Below are 14,061 nucleotides of genomic sequence, written 5' to 3'. Positions count from 1 at the left end.
TATCTGATACATTAGTGCAAACTGTGTAAATACATGTATCTGATACATTGACGCAAACTGTGTAAATACATGTATCTGATACATTGACGCAAACTGTGTAAATACATGTATCTGATACATTGAAGCAAACTGTGTAAATGCATGTATCTGATACATTGATGCAAACTGTGTAAATACATGTATCTGATACATTAGTGCAAACTGTGTAAATACATGTATCTGATACATTGACGCAAACTGTGTAAATACATGTATCTGATACATTGAAGCAAACTGTGTAAATACATGTATCTGATACATTGACGCAAACTGTGTAAATACATGTATCTGATACATTGAAGCAAACTGTGTAAATACATGTATCTGATACATTGACGCAAACTGTGTAAATACATGTATCTGATACATTGAAGCAAACTGTGTAAATACATGTATCTGATACATTGACGCAAACTGTGTAAATGCGTGCATCCGATACATTGACGCAAACTGTGTAAATGCGTGCATCCGATACATTGACGCAAAATGTGTAAATACATGTATCTGATACATTGAAGCAAACTGTGTAGATACGTGCATCCGATACATTGACGCAAACTGTGTAAATGCGTGCATCCGATACATTGACGCAAACTGTGTAAATGCGTGCATCCGATACATTGACGCAAACTGTGTAAATACATGTATCTGATACATTAGTGCAAACTGTGTAAATGCATGTATCTGATACATTGATGCAAACTGTGTAAATACATGTATCTGATACATTGATGCAAACTGTGTAAATACATGTATCTGATACATTGACGCAAACTGTGTAAATACATGTATCTGATACATCGAAGCAAACTGTGTAAATACATGTATCTGATACATTGACGCAAACTGTGTAAATACATGTATCTGATACATTGAAGCAAACTGTGTAAATACATGTATCTGATACATTGACGCAAACTGTGTAAATACATGTATCTGATACATTGATGCAAACTGTGTAAATACATGTATCTGATACATTGAGGCAAACTGTGTAAATACATGTATCTGATACATTGACGCAAACTGTGTAAATACATGTTTCTGATACATTGACGCAAACTGTGTAAATACGAGCATCCGATACATTGACGCAAACTGTGTAAATGCGTGCATCCGATACATTGACGCAAACTGTGTAAATACATGTATCTGATACATTGACGCAAACTGTGTAAATACGTGCATCCTATACACTGACGCAAACTGTGTAAATGCGTGCATCCGATACATTGACGCAAACTGTGTAAATGCGTGCATCCGATACATTGACGCAAACTGTGTAAATACATGTATCTGATACATGAGTGCAAACTGTGTAAATACATGTATCTGATACATTGATGCAAACTGTGTAAATACATGTATCTGATACATTAGTGCAAACTGTGTAAATACATGTATCTGATACATTGATGCAAACTGTGTAAATACATGTATCTGATACATTAGTGCAAACTGTGTAAATACATGTATCTGATACATTAGTGCAAACTGTGTAAATACATGTATCTGATACATTGACGCAAACTGTGTAAATACATGTATCTGATACATTGAAGCAAACTGTGTAAATACATGTATCTGATACATTGACGCAAACTGTGTAAATACATGTATCTGATACATTGAAGCAAACTGTGTAAATACATGTATCTGATACATTGACGCAAACTGTGTAAATACATGTATCTGATACATTGAAGCAAACTGTGTAAATACATGTATCTGATACATTGACGCAAACTGTGTAAATGCGTGCATCCGATACATTGACGCAAACTGTGTAGATACGTGCATCCGATACATTGACGCAAACTGTGTAAATGCGTGCATCCGATACATTGACGCAAACTGTGTAAATGCGTGCATCCGATACATTGACGCAAACTGTGTAAATACATGTATCTGATACATTAGTGCAAACTGTGTAAATGCGTGCATCCGATACATTGACGCAAACTGTGTAAATACATGTATCTGATACATTAGTGCAAACTGTGTAAATGCATGTATCTGATACATTGATGCAAACTGTGTAAATACATGTATCTGATACATTGATGCAAACTGTGTAAATACATGTATCTGATACATTGACGCAAACTGTGTAAATACATGTATCTGATACATCGAAGCAAACTGTGTAAATACATGTATCTGATACATTGACGCAAACTGTGTAAATACATGTATCTGATACATTGAAGCAAACTGTGTAAATACATGTATCTGATACATTGACGCAAACTGTGTAAATACATGTATCTGATACATTGATGCAAACTGTGTAAATACATGTATCTGATACATTGAGGCAAACTGTGTAAATACATGTATCTGATACATTGAAGCAAACTGTGTAAATACATGTATCTGATACATTGACGCAAACTGTGTAAAAACATGTTTCTGATACATTGACGCAAACTGTGTAAATACATGTATCTGATACATTGACGCAAACTGTGTAAATACATGTATCTGATACATTGACGCAAACTGTGTAAATACATGTATCTGATACATTGACGCAAACTGTGTAAATACATGTTTCTGATACATTGACGCAAACTGTGTAAATACATGTATCTGATACATTGACGCAAACTGTGTAAATACATGTATCTGATACATTGACGCAAACTGTGTAAATACATGTATCTGATACATTGAAGCAAACTGTGTAAATACATGTATCTGATACATTGACGCAAACTGTGTAAATACATGTATCTGATACATTGAAGCAAACTGTGTAAATACATGTATCTGATACATTGACGCAAACTGTGTAAATGCGTGCATCCGATACATTGATGCAAACTGTGTAAATGCGTGCATCCGATACATTGACGCAAACTGTGTAAATACATGTATCTGATACATTGACGCAAACTGTGTAAATACGTGCATCCGATACATTGACGCAAACTGTGTAAATACATGTATCTGATACATTGATGCAAACTGTGTAAATACATGTATCTGATACATTGACGCAAACTGTGTAAATACGTGCATCCGATACATTGACGCAAACTGTGTAAATACATGTATCTGATACATTGACGCAAACTGTGTAAATACATGTATCGGATACATTGATGCAAACTGTGTACACCAGCCTGTATAACTCCATAAATGCAAAAACAAATTCAGCCAATTCTTATGAATAAATACATCAACAATAATAACATCACAGACTGCTTATTTAATCACAAAAAACTGTTGCAATAACTGTAACAATAACACGTAGCCGACCACAACACGCAATCAGCGACATCATTCAGCGCAGTCATGCAAATTGGAAGCATGTTTTTGTTCCGCCAAAATTTAGTTCCAACCCAGTAAAAATATTAGGATGAAATACATAAAGTTATTGTGAAAATATTCCGACACTATATTGAAGAGTTATGGTTGACAGGATTAAATCACAAAACGCAACAAAAATGGGAGATATTGCTGCATGAAATGGCTAGGTTTATTACATTGAGGGGAACATCCACAGCATGAATACTGGCAGCTTGTCATTACCCAAGATCAGTGAGTGAGTTCAGATTTCACGTCATATCGGCAATATTTCAGCCATATCGTGACAACCCAAGATCAGAGACAAGTAACCATTTGAAAGTGTAACTGCAATCAAAATAGAAATAATATTCTTCTTAAACTGTGTAGTTATATGATATTTATTAAACCTAAATAGTCGTCCATTGTCCAGTTTTCGATCACATCAATTCCAAAGTAGTTTTACTCGTTTCTTGTAGACATGTTGGGAACAGGGAACAAGACAACTCAAATATAAAAGAGAAATCTTAGAAAGTATGGTAAAAATTGTTTTAGAAAATTAAAGTTGTATATCAGTAGAGTTATGTGGGATATAAAATATAATTAATTTGCAATTGTTAGAAGTTACATATTTTTAACTAAATATTTTTGTAATATCTATAGATGGACTGGCCATTTATTACTGGGGAGGCAAGGTGAGATTATTGGGGTTGTCATGATAACATGACACAGTGATAGGGGCAAACACAATTCTATTTTTTAAATTATTTTTTTTAGGAATTTGAAAATTACTCAGGGACTGGTAATTTATCATAGGGAGGGGAGGGGAAAATGTCACATGGGAGGGGGTAGAATATGATATATGCTGTCCTAAGACTAATGGGAATGGTTCCAAAAAGGATTACGGGAACATATATCGGAACATGTGAGCAGTGCCAGGCAACACACAAGCAATGTACTTTTATGCCAGCTGAGCTTCAGCTGTTTCCAATTCCATTCTGTTATCAACCATTTAAGTGACAGTAGTCTTTTTGTGGGCATGACCTAACTTTTGTATCGATTTATGGAAGCATAAACGCAATAAACAATTGCACGATTAGCCAATCAAATGCCACTGAATCACCTGAATTTTATTTATTGTGGTGGCAACTTCAGTTCCTCGTTTATTGTCAGAGCTTCATACTGAATAGCATCCACCATTGTGAACAACTTGCAACATTTAGCTCTTAATTCAAACATGTCTTTTTAGAATATGTGAACACATAGCTTTACATATGATACATAGGGTAAACTGGTGGCTGGCAAGTGTTTTTATTGACATTTAGTTCACAATAAGGAGAACAAGGATTTTGCTTTTATTTAACTTCAGGATTGAGTATCTGAAACGAAGCTATTATTTTGGGAGGTCTTTAAAAAAGAAGATTGTGAAATATATTCACGCAAGAAGGCTTGGTCAATTGGCATCGTTTCCCCACACAACATCTGGTCATCCATTAAAGGAATGCATGTTTCAGGAAATTCACAGATGAAAGACCAGGGGAAGGAACCAAAAGAAAATACTCAATACCTTTTTGAAGAACCTGATCAAAAGTTATTGAAGTGAAGGGAAAGAAGGGAAAGGACAAATATTTTTTCCTGTTGAGGTAGTAAAATGTACGACCACCATGGCATGAGGGACACACCTCTGGCCCCTTGACACAAACCTCACAGGGCTAGCAAAATATACATATCACCTACCTGTCAGCACATGCAGACACCAGCACAGGATCAGTTGGAACGTTAAACACATCATGCTTGTCAGTGAGCTGTCAGTGATGATTGCTGTCCTGGTACATGTGTAAGAATCCAATGAAATCACTTGTGGATATCCCTGTCAGGGGCAAGGAGCTCATGGTCTCCCTCTTCGACATGGCACACACACACTGCTTATTAAATCATTGATACAAACATCGTTCCTAGCCTACTGCTGTTGGCTGATTTAATCTCAATATTCAAGTCCTGTCGCTCATATCGATATTGATGCTGGTTCAAGCGTGTTCTCTATCAGATTGGGATTGCTGATGGATGACAGTTCAGTCCTTTATTCAAACCACTTGACAGAGCCACACTGAAACAAAATGAAATATGCATAAACAAGAAATAGAACTAGGGTCCTAGAGTCGACCCCTCCCCAGGCTGAATACTGTGAATATAGTGACAACATTAGCACGTACACAGCTCACTTGGCTTGTTGAAGGTTTAGACATCTTCAGTATCATGTATAAAGGAGGGATCTGGTGCTTGCACTCAACAGTCATAGTTATTTACTTATCTAAGTAGTCTCATTTTCTCAGTCATGGAATATTTACAGAATCTTAAAATTCTTCAAATATATTGTTTAAAGTTTACCAAAAATTACTTAAAACTATAATTCTGTATTGAAACATACTTCTATTAACAAGAAACCTCCTAACAACTATTCAGTTGCTATCAACTGATGACAATTACATAACTCCTTGGACAAACCTATAATCACTCTCAACCATGTGAGATCCGGGTTAGAATAGGTCTTCAACAACCCATGTTTGTCGTAAAAGGCGACTATGCCAACTCCTAGAATTGGGTAGTCAGGCTCACTAACTTGGTTGATGCATGTCATTGTTTTCCAATTGTGGGCAGTGATGCTCGTGAAGGCAATCACTTGATTGTCTGGTCCAGACTTGATTATTTACAGACTGTCGTCATATAGCTGGAATATTGCTGAGTGCAGCTTTAAACAACAAACAAAAAAACGAAACAATGAAGCTGCACTACTATAAGATCAACTGTTGCCAGTACTTATAAAGAAACATGATGAAGGGCATTGCCATTTCCTTACGACAGTGAACCATCGATATATCATTGTCGTCGGGGATCATAGGAAGGGTGTTATACAGATACACAGTGGATATTCACTGCTGATGATCAACACATTGCATAATGATTGTAAATGAACATGTTTGCAGTGAATAAAATGTAATCATCTTTCAGTGACAAGTAATATTTTGCTTATGAATGTATGTAGCGTAGATCATAGACAATGAGGATTGAAAATGCATGTGCAAATCAGTTAGATAAAAGCTAGTATCACACTCTGAAATGTGAAATTTGAGATAAAACATCACAAGACATGATGATTTACCATTTAAATCATACATCATGTTCTGCTAAGCATTTTTTTATTTGCAGAGATTGAGATTATTGTGTCTATTTTCTCGTAAACTAAGCTGGAAATGGCAATTAGCTGTGCGCACATCTACTCCAAATCTACCTGTGATTCAGTTAAAAATTACCTAATGATATAACTTAAAACAATTTTATTGCAATGATTGCAGATTTTACAGTATATATTTGAAATAATAATAACCATAAGCATAGCACTTTGGTACAGCTGACAGCTATTGCTGGATATTTTGTATGTATGGAACAATTTGACCAGTCACGGATGTGTCTTTTCACTGTTTTGATCACAAAAACACTATGTTGCCATATAACAGTCAGACTATATGAAATATGACTTTTAACAAGTTGAAGTGTGACATGTATGATTTATGTATCCATTCTCTGTCAACTGAAGTTGGTTTAAAGGCGTCATCAGTAGCAATCTGACCATGGTTGCTGTAAACAAACAGTGGTGAGTGAGTATTGTCATACGCCGCTTTTAGCAATATTCCAGCAATATCATGGTGGGAGACACCAAAATTGGGCTTCACACATTGTACCCATGTTGGGAATCGAACCTGGTTCTTCGGCGTGACAAGCGGACGCCTTAACCACTGGGCTACCCGACCGCCCCCTTAACAAACATTGAGTTGGTGCAGTTTGCCAATCACTTCACACAAGATTTCGCCGAAATTGATGTAAATATAAATTATCAATGCATGAGAATAACCAGTCTAGATTATCCGCTGAAACAGATTAAAGATTTGGCATAAAGGGCAAAATAGATGAAAAATTTATATGAATGGACCACTGAAAATCAGTTATGACACCAGGTGCTCACAAATGAAATCTTGTAATAGATTACAAACAAAAGTCCAGATAAAGAATGAACACTTTTTACAACCAGTGATTAAGGATTAAATTGCGTATTTCAGTACGGATTTGTTATTTACCATAATTTACATGATATTTACCTTGTTACACGCTCTGAATGAAGCATCTAATGCTCTGAATGAACCACCCTATGGTCTGAATGAAGCACTCTATGCTCCGAATGAAGCACTCTATGCTCTGGAAGAACCACCCTATGATCTGAATGAAGCACTCTATGCTCTGAATGAAGCACCCTATGCTCTGAATGAAGCACATAATGCTCTGAATGAAGCACTCTATGCTCTGAATGAACCACCCTATGCTTTGAATGAAACACTCAATGCTCTGAATGAAGCACCTTATTCTCTGAATGAAGCACCCATGCTCTGAATGAAGCACTCTATGCTCTGAATGAAGCACTCCATGCTCTGAATGAAGCACTCTATGCACTGAATGAAGCACTCTATGCTCTGAATGAACCACCTTATGCTCTGAATGAAGCACCCTATGCTCTGAATGAAGCACCCTATGCTCTGAATGAAGCACATAATGCTCTGAATGAAGCACTCTATGCTCTGAATGAACCACCCTATGCTTTGAATGAAACACTCAATGCTCTGAATGAAGCACCTTATGCTCTGAATGAAGCACCCATGCTCTGAATGAAGCACTCTAAGCTCTGAATGAACTACCCTATGCTCTGAAAGAGGCACCCTATGCTCTGAAAGAGGCACCCTATGCTCTGAATGAATCACCCTATGCTCTGAATGAAGCACTTGATGCTCTTTACAGTATTCCAGTCGGCGTGTCAGCTTAATGTGGGAGGAAAGCCCCAAGTGATGCAGGTCTTAGACGTTTACCACTTCGATGAAACCCACGAGCACCGGTATGGTGCTGACAAACCTAGAAACATAATTGGGGCCAACCGGGATTCAAACCCACAATCATGGTTTCTGGCGTGCCCAAGGCACGCAACTCTGCACAGCAAATTGCAGCGCCTTAGGTGACTGGGCCACCCGTGCCCCCTGCTCTGATTGAAGCCTCCTGTGCTCCCCTACATTCAGTGCTCCAACACCCTGTGGTTACAATGACTCTCTCAGAGCTATGACAGTTCATTGACGTAATATTGTTCCTGTTCTATTAAGCCAGTGCTTATTACATTTGGCCTCTATTCTAACTCAGCACAATATATTCCTAATTACAGTATTGTGGAAGGAGGCAGGCTATAAAAATAGCCACCATTGCAAGTCAAATCCTCAAGGCTGAAGTCAAAATGTCTCTCATGTAAATGGACCTTGTGGAGTGTTTGAACGAAATGATTCAAGTCAATAGCTGAGAGAAGGAGAAAGTAGTCTGTAATTCATTGTAGTTGCAGGTGTCTACAGCATGCTGATTAAAGGCTCGATCTGTCTCACAAACATTAAAACAATGCAAGTACAGGTAATAAAATGTACAAGCATATGAATACAGGACTAGATTCCCCCTCCAGATTTACCAGTGATTAGAGATGAAACTCGCTGACAGATAGTTGTATTTCATCATACAAGACCATTCCTGCCTGACAACTTTCTCAGATAATGTAAAACAATCTATGTGACTGCAGAATCCAAGGGCACTGTAGCCCACCCCTGGTACCAGGATTATTTTTATTCATTTGGCTCCAGACTTTTTAAAACTTTTTGTGCCATTGCCAAACCTGAAGTCCTTATGTGATGGAAATTCAACTTAGCCAAATGGTGAAATTTTTCTTACCATCACAATTGCTTCTAAATGACTTCATAACACCAGAATAGACAGAATTAGAATTGAATAAGATAAAACCAAAATTCTTTTGATCAAAATTTAAACACAAGTCCGTACCCCAGATCACCAAAGAACTCTTGTTCATTGTACCACCCAAAGAAGTATGAATGTGTGAAATCAAGTTTACTTCACTTTTATGTCAGCGAAGGCGCCAGGGTGAAGAAATAACTTGTGTATTAAAGTAGAGACTGATGGCACATTCTCGTCAACCGCATTATATCAATATCATGTAGAAAAGTTTAAACTGGATTCATTTTGTCACACAGAATGTTTATATTAAATACAAAACGTTTGCATTAACATAGCCCTGCTGGACGTATCATATAAATATTTGTAGAAATGACAAAACATCCAATCTAAACAAAACAAAATACACAGGACACATCAGTGTAGCATTTCAGCACCTGTCTCTTCAGCATGTGGATCACATTTATATCTCACTTGTGATCATAACCTAAATGATATTCACCATACATGAAACATATTTATTGATCATATGGAAAATATGTGATCTATACAATCAGAGTGACTCGGAATTAATAAACAATACCCCATCATTGATGCCGGACGGACACCATTGAGGTCGTGGCTGATAGCTGTATTATGTTAGTATTTTATTCCCAAGAAATAACCCCTTGCCTTGAGTTTAGACATATCCATGCACTATAGACCTGCAGTAGATTCCCCTTATAGACACGCAATGAATAATGCATATTTTGATCATGTGCTGCTAAATTGGGATCTGTCCACATTCAAGGGTGGGTGATTGTCGTGGACAGGCTGAGCACAGAGGATGCAGTGATACTCCAGGTGGGTACCACATTTCCTCACATGAAGACCCATCCTCCTGAGGCAAGGGAGTGAACTGACTACAAATTCCAGTTTCCACATCTTCCTGAGGCAAGGGAGTGAACTGACAACAAAAGTCCAGTTTCCACTACTTCCTGAGGCAAGGGAGTGAACTGACAACAAAAGTCCAGTTTCCACATTCTTCCGATGCAAGGGAGTGAACTCACTATAAAAGTTCAGTTTCCACATCATCCCGATGCAAGGGAGTGAAATGACTACAAAAGTCCAGTTTCCACATCCTTCTGAGGCAAGGGAGTGAACTCACTATAAAAGTCCAGTTTCCACATCTTCCCGAGGCAAGGGAGTGAACTGACTACAAAAGTCCAGTTTCCACATCTTCCCGAGGCAAGGGAGTGAACTGACTACAATAGTCCAGTTTCCACATTCTTCTGAGGCAAGGGAGTGAATTGACTACAAAAGTCCAGTTTCCACATCCTTCTGAGGCAAGGGAGTGAACTGACTACAAAAGTCCAGTTTCGACATCATCCCGAGGAAAGGGAGTGAACTGACTACAAAAGTCCAGTTTCCACATTCTTCTGAGGCAAGGGAGTGAACTGACTACAAAAGTCCAGTTTCGACATCATCCCGAGGAAAGGGAGTGAACTGACTACAAAAGTCCAGTTTCCACATCATCCCGAGGCAAGGGAGTGAACTGACTATAAAAGTCCAGTTTCCACATCTTCCTGAGGCAAGGGAGTGAACTCACTACAAAAGTCCAGTTTCCACATCATCCCGAGGCAAGGGAGTGAACTGACTACAAAAGTCCAGTTTCCACATCATCCCAAGGCAAGGGAGTGAACTGACTACAAAAGTCCAGTTTCCACATCCTTCTGAGGCAAGGGAGTGAACTCACTATAAAAGTTCAGTTTCCACATCATCCCGAGGCAAGGGAGTGAATTGACTACAAAAGTCAAGTTTCCACATCCTTTTGAGGCAAGGGAGTGAACTGACTACAAAAGTCCAGTTTCCACATTCTTCTGAGGCAAGGGAGTGAATTGACTACAAAAGTCCAGTTTCCACATTCTTCAGATGCAAGGGAGTGAACTCACTATAAAGTTCAGTTTCCACATCATCCCAAGGCAAGGGAGTGAATTGACTACAAAAGTAAAGTTTCCACATCCTTTTGAGGCAAGGGAGTGAACTGACTACAAAAGTCCAGTTTCCACATCCTTCTGAGGGGGCGGTCGGGTAGTCTAGTGGTTAAAGCGTTCGCTCGTCACGCTGAAGACCCGGGTTCGATTGTGTGAAGCCCATTTCTGGTGTCCCCAGCCGTGATATTGCTGGAATATTGCTAAAAGCGGCGTAAAACCATACTCACTCACTCACTCCTTCTGAGGCAAGGGAGTGAACTCACTATAAAAGTCCAGTTTCCACATCATTCCGAGGCAAGGGAGTGAATTGACTACAAAAGTCCAGTTTCCACATTCTTCCGATGCAAGGGAGTGAACTCACTATAAAAGTTCAGTTTCCACATCATCCCGAGGCAAGGGAGTGAATTGACTACAAAAGTCCAGTTTCCACATCCTTCTGAGGCAAGGGAGTGAACTGACTATAAAAGTCCAGTTTCAACATCTTCCTGAGGCAAGGGAGTGAACTGACTATAAAAGTCCAGTTTCCACATCTTCCTGAGGCAAGGGAGTGAACTCACTACAAAAGTCCAGTTTCCACATCAATACGAGGCAAGGGAGTGAACTCACTATAAAAGTTCAGTTTCCACATCCTTCCAATGCAAGGGAGTGAACTCACTAAAAAGTCCAGTTTCCACATCTTCCCTGAGGCAAGGAAATGAACTCACTATAAAAATCCAGTTTCCACTTCTTCCTGAGGCAAGGGAGTGAACTCACTATAAAAGTCCAGTTTCCACCCTCCCTGAACTAGGCTAGACACATAAAGTCATATTTTGGCTGGATTAACGAGTCTATGCATAGTCCAATCACAAACGCATAAGAATATTAACATCCAGTTCGTAAACTGCCGTGCAGATTTCGGTCGATTGTCGGTTGTGTACCATCAACTAAACGTCAACAGATATTTTTCAAATTTCTTCATGTTTTTAATAAATGTGCGTACATGATTTGATCCACATTGCAAAGACGGACACATTATATTACACTTGGATTATTGATCAAATCGTCTTCATTGGACGCTGCCATTTTGTTTGAAGCAAATACAAGTGATATCAGAGGCGGAATCTGATTGGTCAGGAGGGACATAGAAGGGATATAACTCGTAATAACCACTGGTGGCACAACAATAGTGCCCAGAAATTCCGGCCTAGATGAGCAAGGATGGAAGCTGGACTTTTACTGATAGTTAACTCACTTGCCTGAGGAAGATGATACAGCGCAGAGAAAATGGTATGGGGTCATATGGCCTTGTGTGGGGTCAAATGGCCTTGTATAGGGTCCTATGGCTTTGTGTGGGGTCATATGGCCTTGTGTGGGGTCATATGGACTTGTGTGTGGTCATATGGACTTGTGTGTGGTCATATGGACTTGTGTTGGGTCAAATGGACTTGTGTGGGGCCATTTGGCCTTGTGTGGGGCCATATGGCCTTGTGTGCGAACATAAGATCTGGTGTAGGTATTATGGCCTTGTTTGGGGTCATATGGTCTTTGTAGGGTCAAATGGCCTTGTTTGGGGTCATATGACCTTGTGAAGGGTCATAAGGCCTTGTGTAGGGTCATATGGTTTGCTAATGGAGTCATCTGGTCTGGTAGGGAGTCTTATGGTGTGTGGAATATATCACCAAATAAGTAAGTTATAGAGTTATAATACATTTACATTTCTACAAAGTATATATCGTTCATAAAGGGGTGTTCACTCCTCTCTGGTGTCATATAGCTTGTATTGCAGTCACATTGTCTAGTGAACAGTCATATAGCTTGTATTGCAGTCACGTTGTCTAGTCAACAGTCATATGGCTTATATTGCAGTCACATTATGTAGTCAACAGTCATATAGCTTGTACTGCAGTCATATTGTCTGGTCAACAGTCATATGGCTTGTATTGCAGTCACGTTGTCTAGTCAACAGTCATATAGCTTGGGTACAATGTGTGAAGCCCATTTCTGGTGTTCCCCGCCGTGATATTGCTGGAATATTGCTAAAAGTGGCATCAAACCATCCTCAATCACTCACTCAATATAGCTTAACAAAGAGTCACAATACTCCATTTCATTTGTCACTGGTGGATGTTTGGAGTTTGTGAATGGACTATGTACACTCTGATACTGACACAAACATTACAAATGTAGGACTGACGCCTTGAGCCAGCCAGTGTACCCTCTGTATGAGTGATACGGAAACAGGTGAGTGTCATGTGGGAGGAAGCATCATCACAGGTAGCGTGAAGATGTCCGATGTCAGGTGACTCATATTGATTTCCACAAGGTTACGATGATGCCAGTAAACCCAGGAGCTGTTGTGACAAACCTATCAACATTCATTACAAACTTCAGAGTAACAATGTCAGTGACACATCAGATCAGTGAATAGTAAACGAACTGAATCAATAAACGATGAGTTGCTCTTCTCAGTAAATGACACTGATATTAACTAAAGACATCCTTCTCTCATATGACGATTATTGCAATACATAATTAAAACTGTTTCACAAATTACAATATATCTTAAATTCATTCCTGGCTTAATGTTGGCATAACATACATCAATCAACACAATTGGAAAGCAAGTGCAATATGATAGGATATGTAATGGTATCAATATTTAACAGTGTTGTGAGTAGTGTCGGGCTGCCAATCAACTCCATATTAACCACACAAATATTGTCTGATCACCCATCAAACAAACAGAAACATGAGCCATGTGTCTAGAGCCACTACACAATGGCCACTACCCATAAACACTGTCAGTTGTGTCTGGCACCACTACACAATGGCCACTACCCCTCAACACTGTCAGTTGTGTCTAGCACATTACACAATGGCCACTACCCATAAACACTGTCAGTTGTGTCTGGCACCACTACACAATGGCCACTACCCATAAACACTGTCAGTTGTG

The 14,061-nt window shown here is 38.9% G+C and overlaps 1 protein-coding gene across 2 annotated transcripts in view; it reads right to left on the bottom strand.

Annotated features, from left to right (window-relative positions):
* LOC124124605 (hemicentin-2-like) overlaps positions 1–14,061 on the bottom strand; it is a 368,103-nt gene that overhangs the window by 219,355 nt on the left and 134,687 nt on the right. For both annotated transcript variants that reach the window (XM_048403772.1, XM_048403774.1), the window contains exon 3: positions 5,068–5,437. In XM_048403772.1, coding sequence (XP_048259729.1) covers positions 5,068–5,122 — 55 coding nt within the window. In that variant the 5' untranslated portion in view covers positions 5,123–5,437. The remainder of the gene's footprint in view (positions 1–5,067; positions 5,438–14,061) is intronic.

This window comes from Haliotis rufescens, unplaced genomic scaffold, assembly GCF_023055435.1.
Source record: "Haliotis rufescens isolate VD_foot unplaced genomic scaffold, xgHalRufe1.0.p SCAF_1, whole genome shotgun sequence".
NCBI classification, from domain to species: Eukaryota; Metazoa; Mollusca; class Gastropoda; order Lepetellida; family Haliotidae; genus Haliotis; species Haliotis rufescens.
Note: the sequence above shows the minus strand (reverse complement) of the source record. Positions and strands in the feature narration are given on the sequence as shown.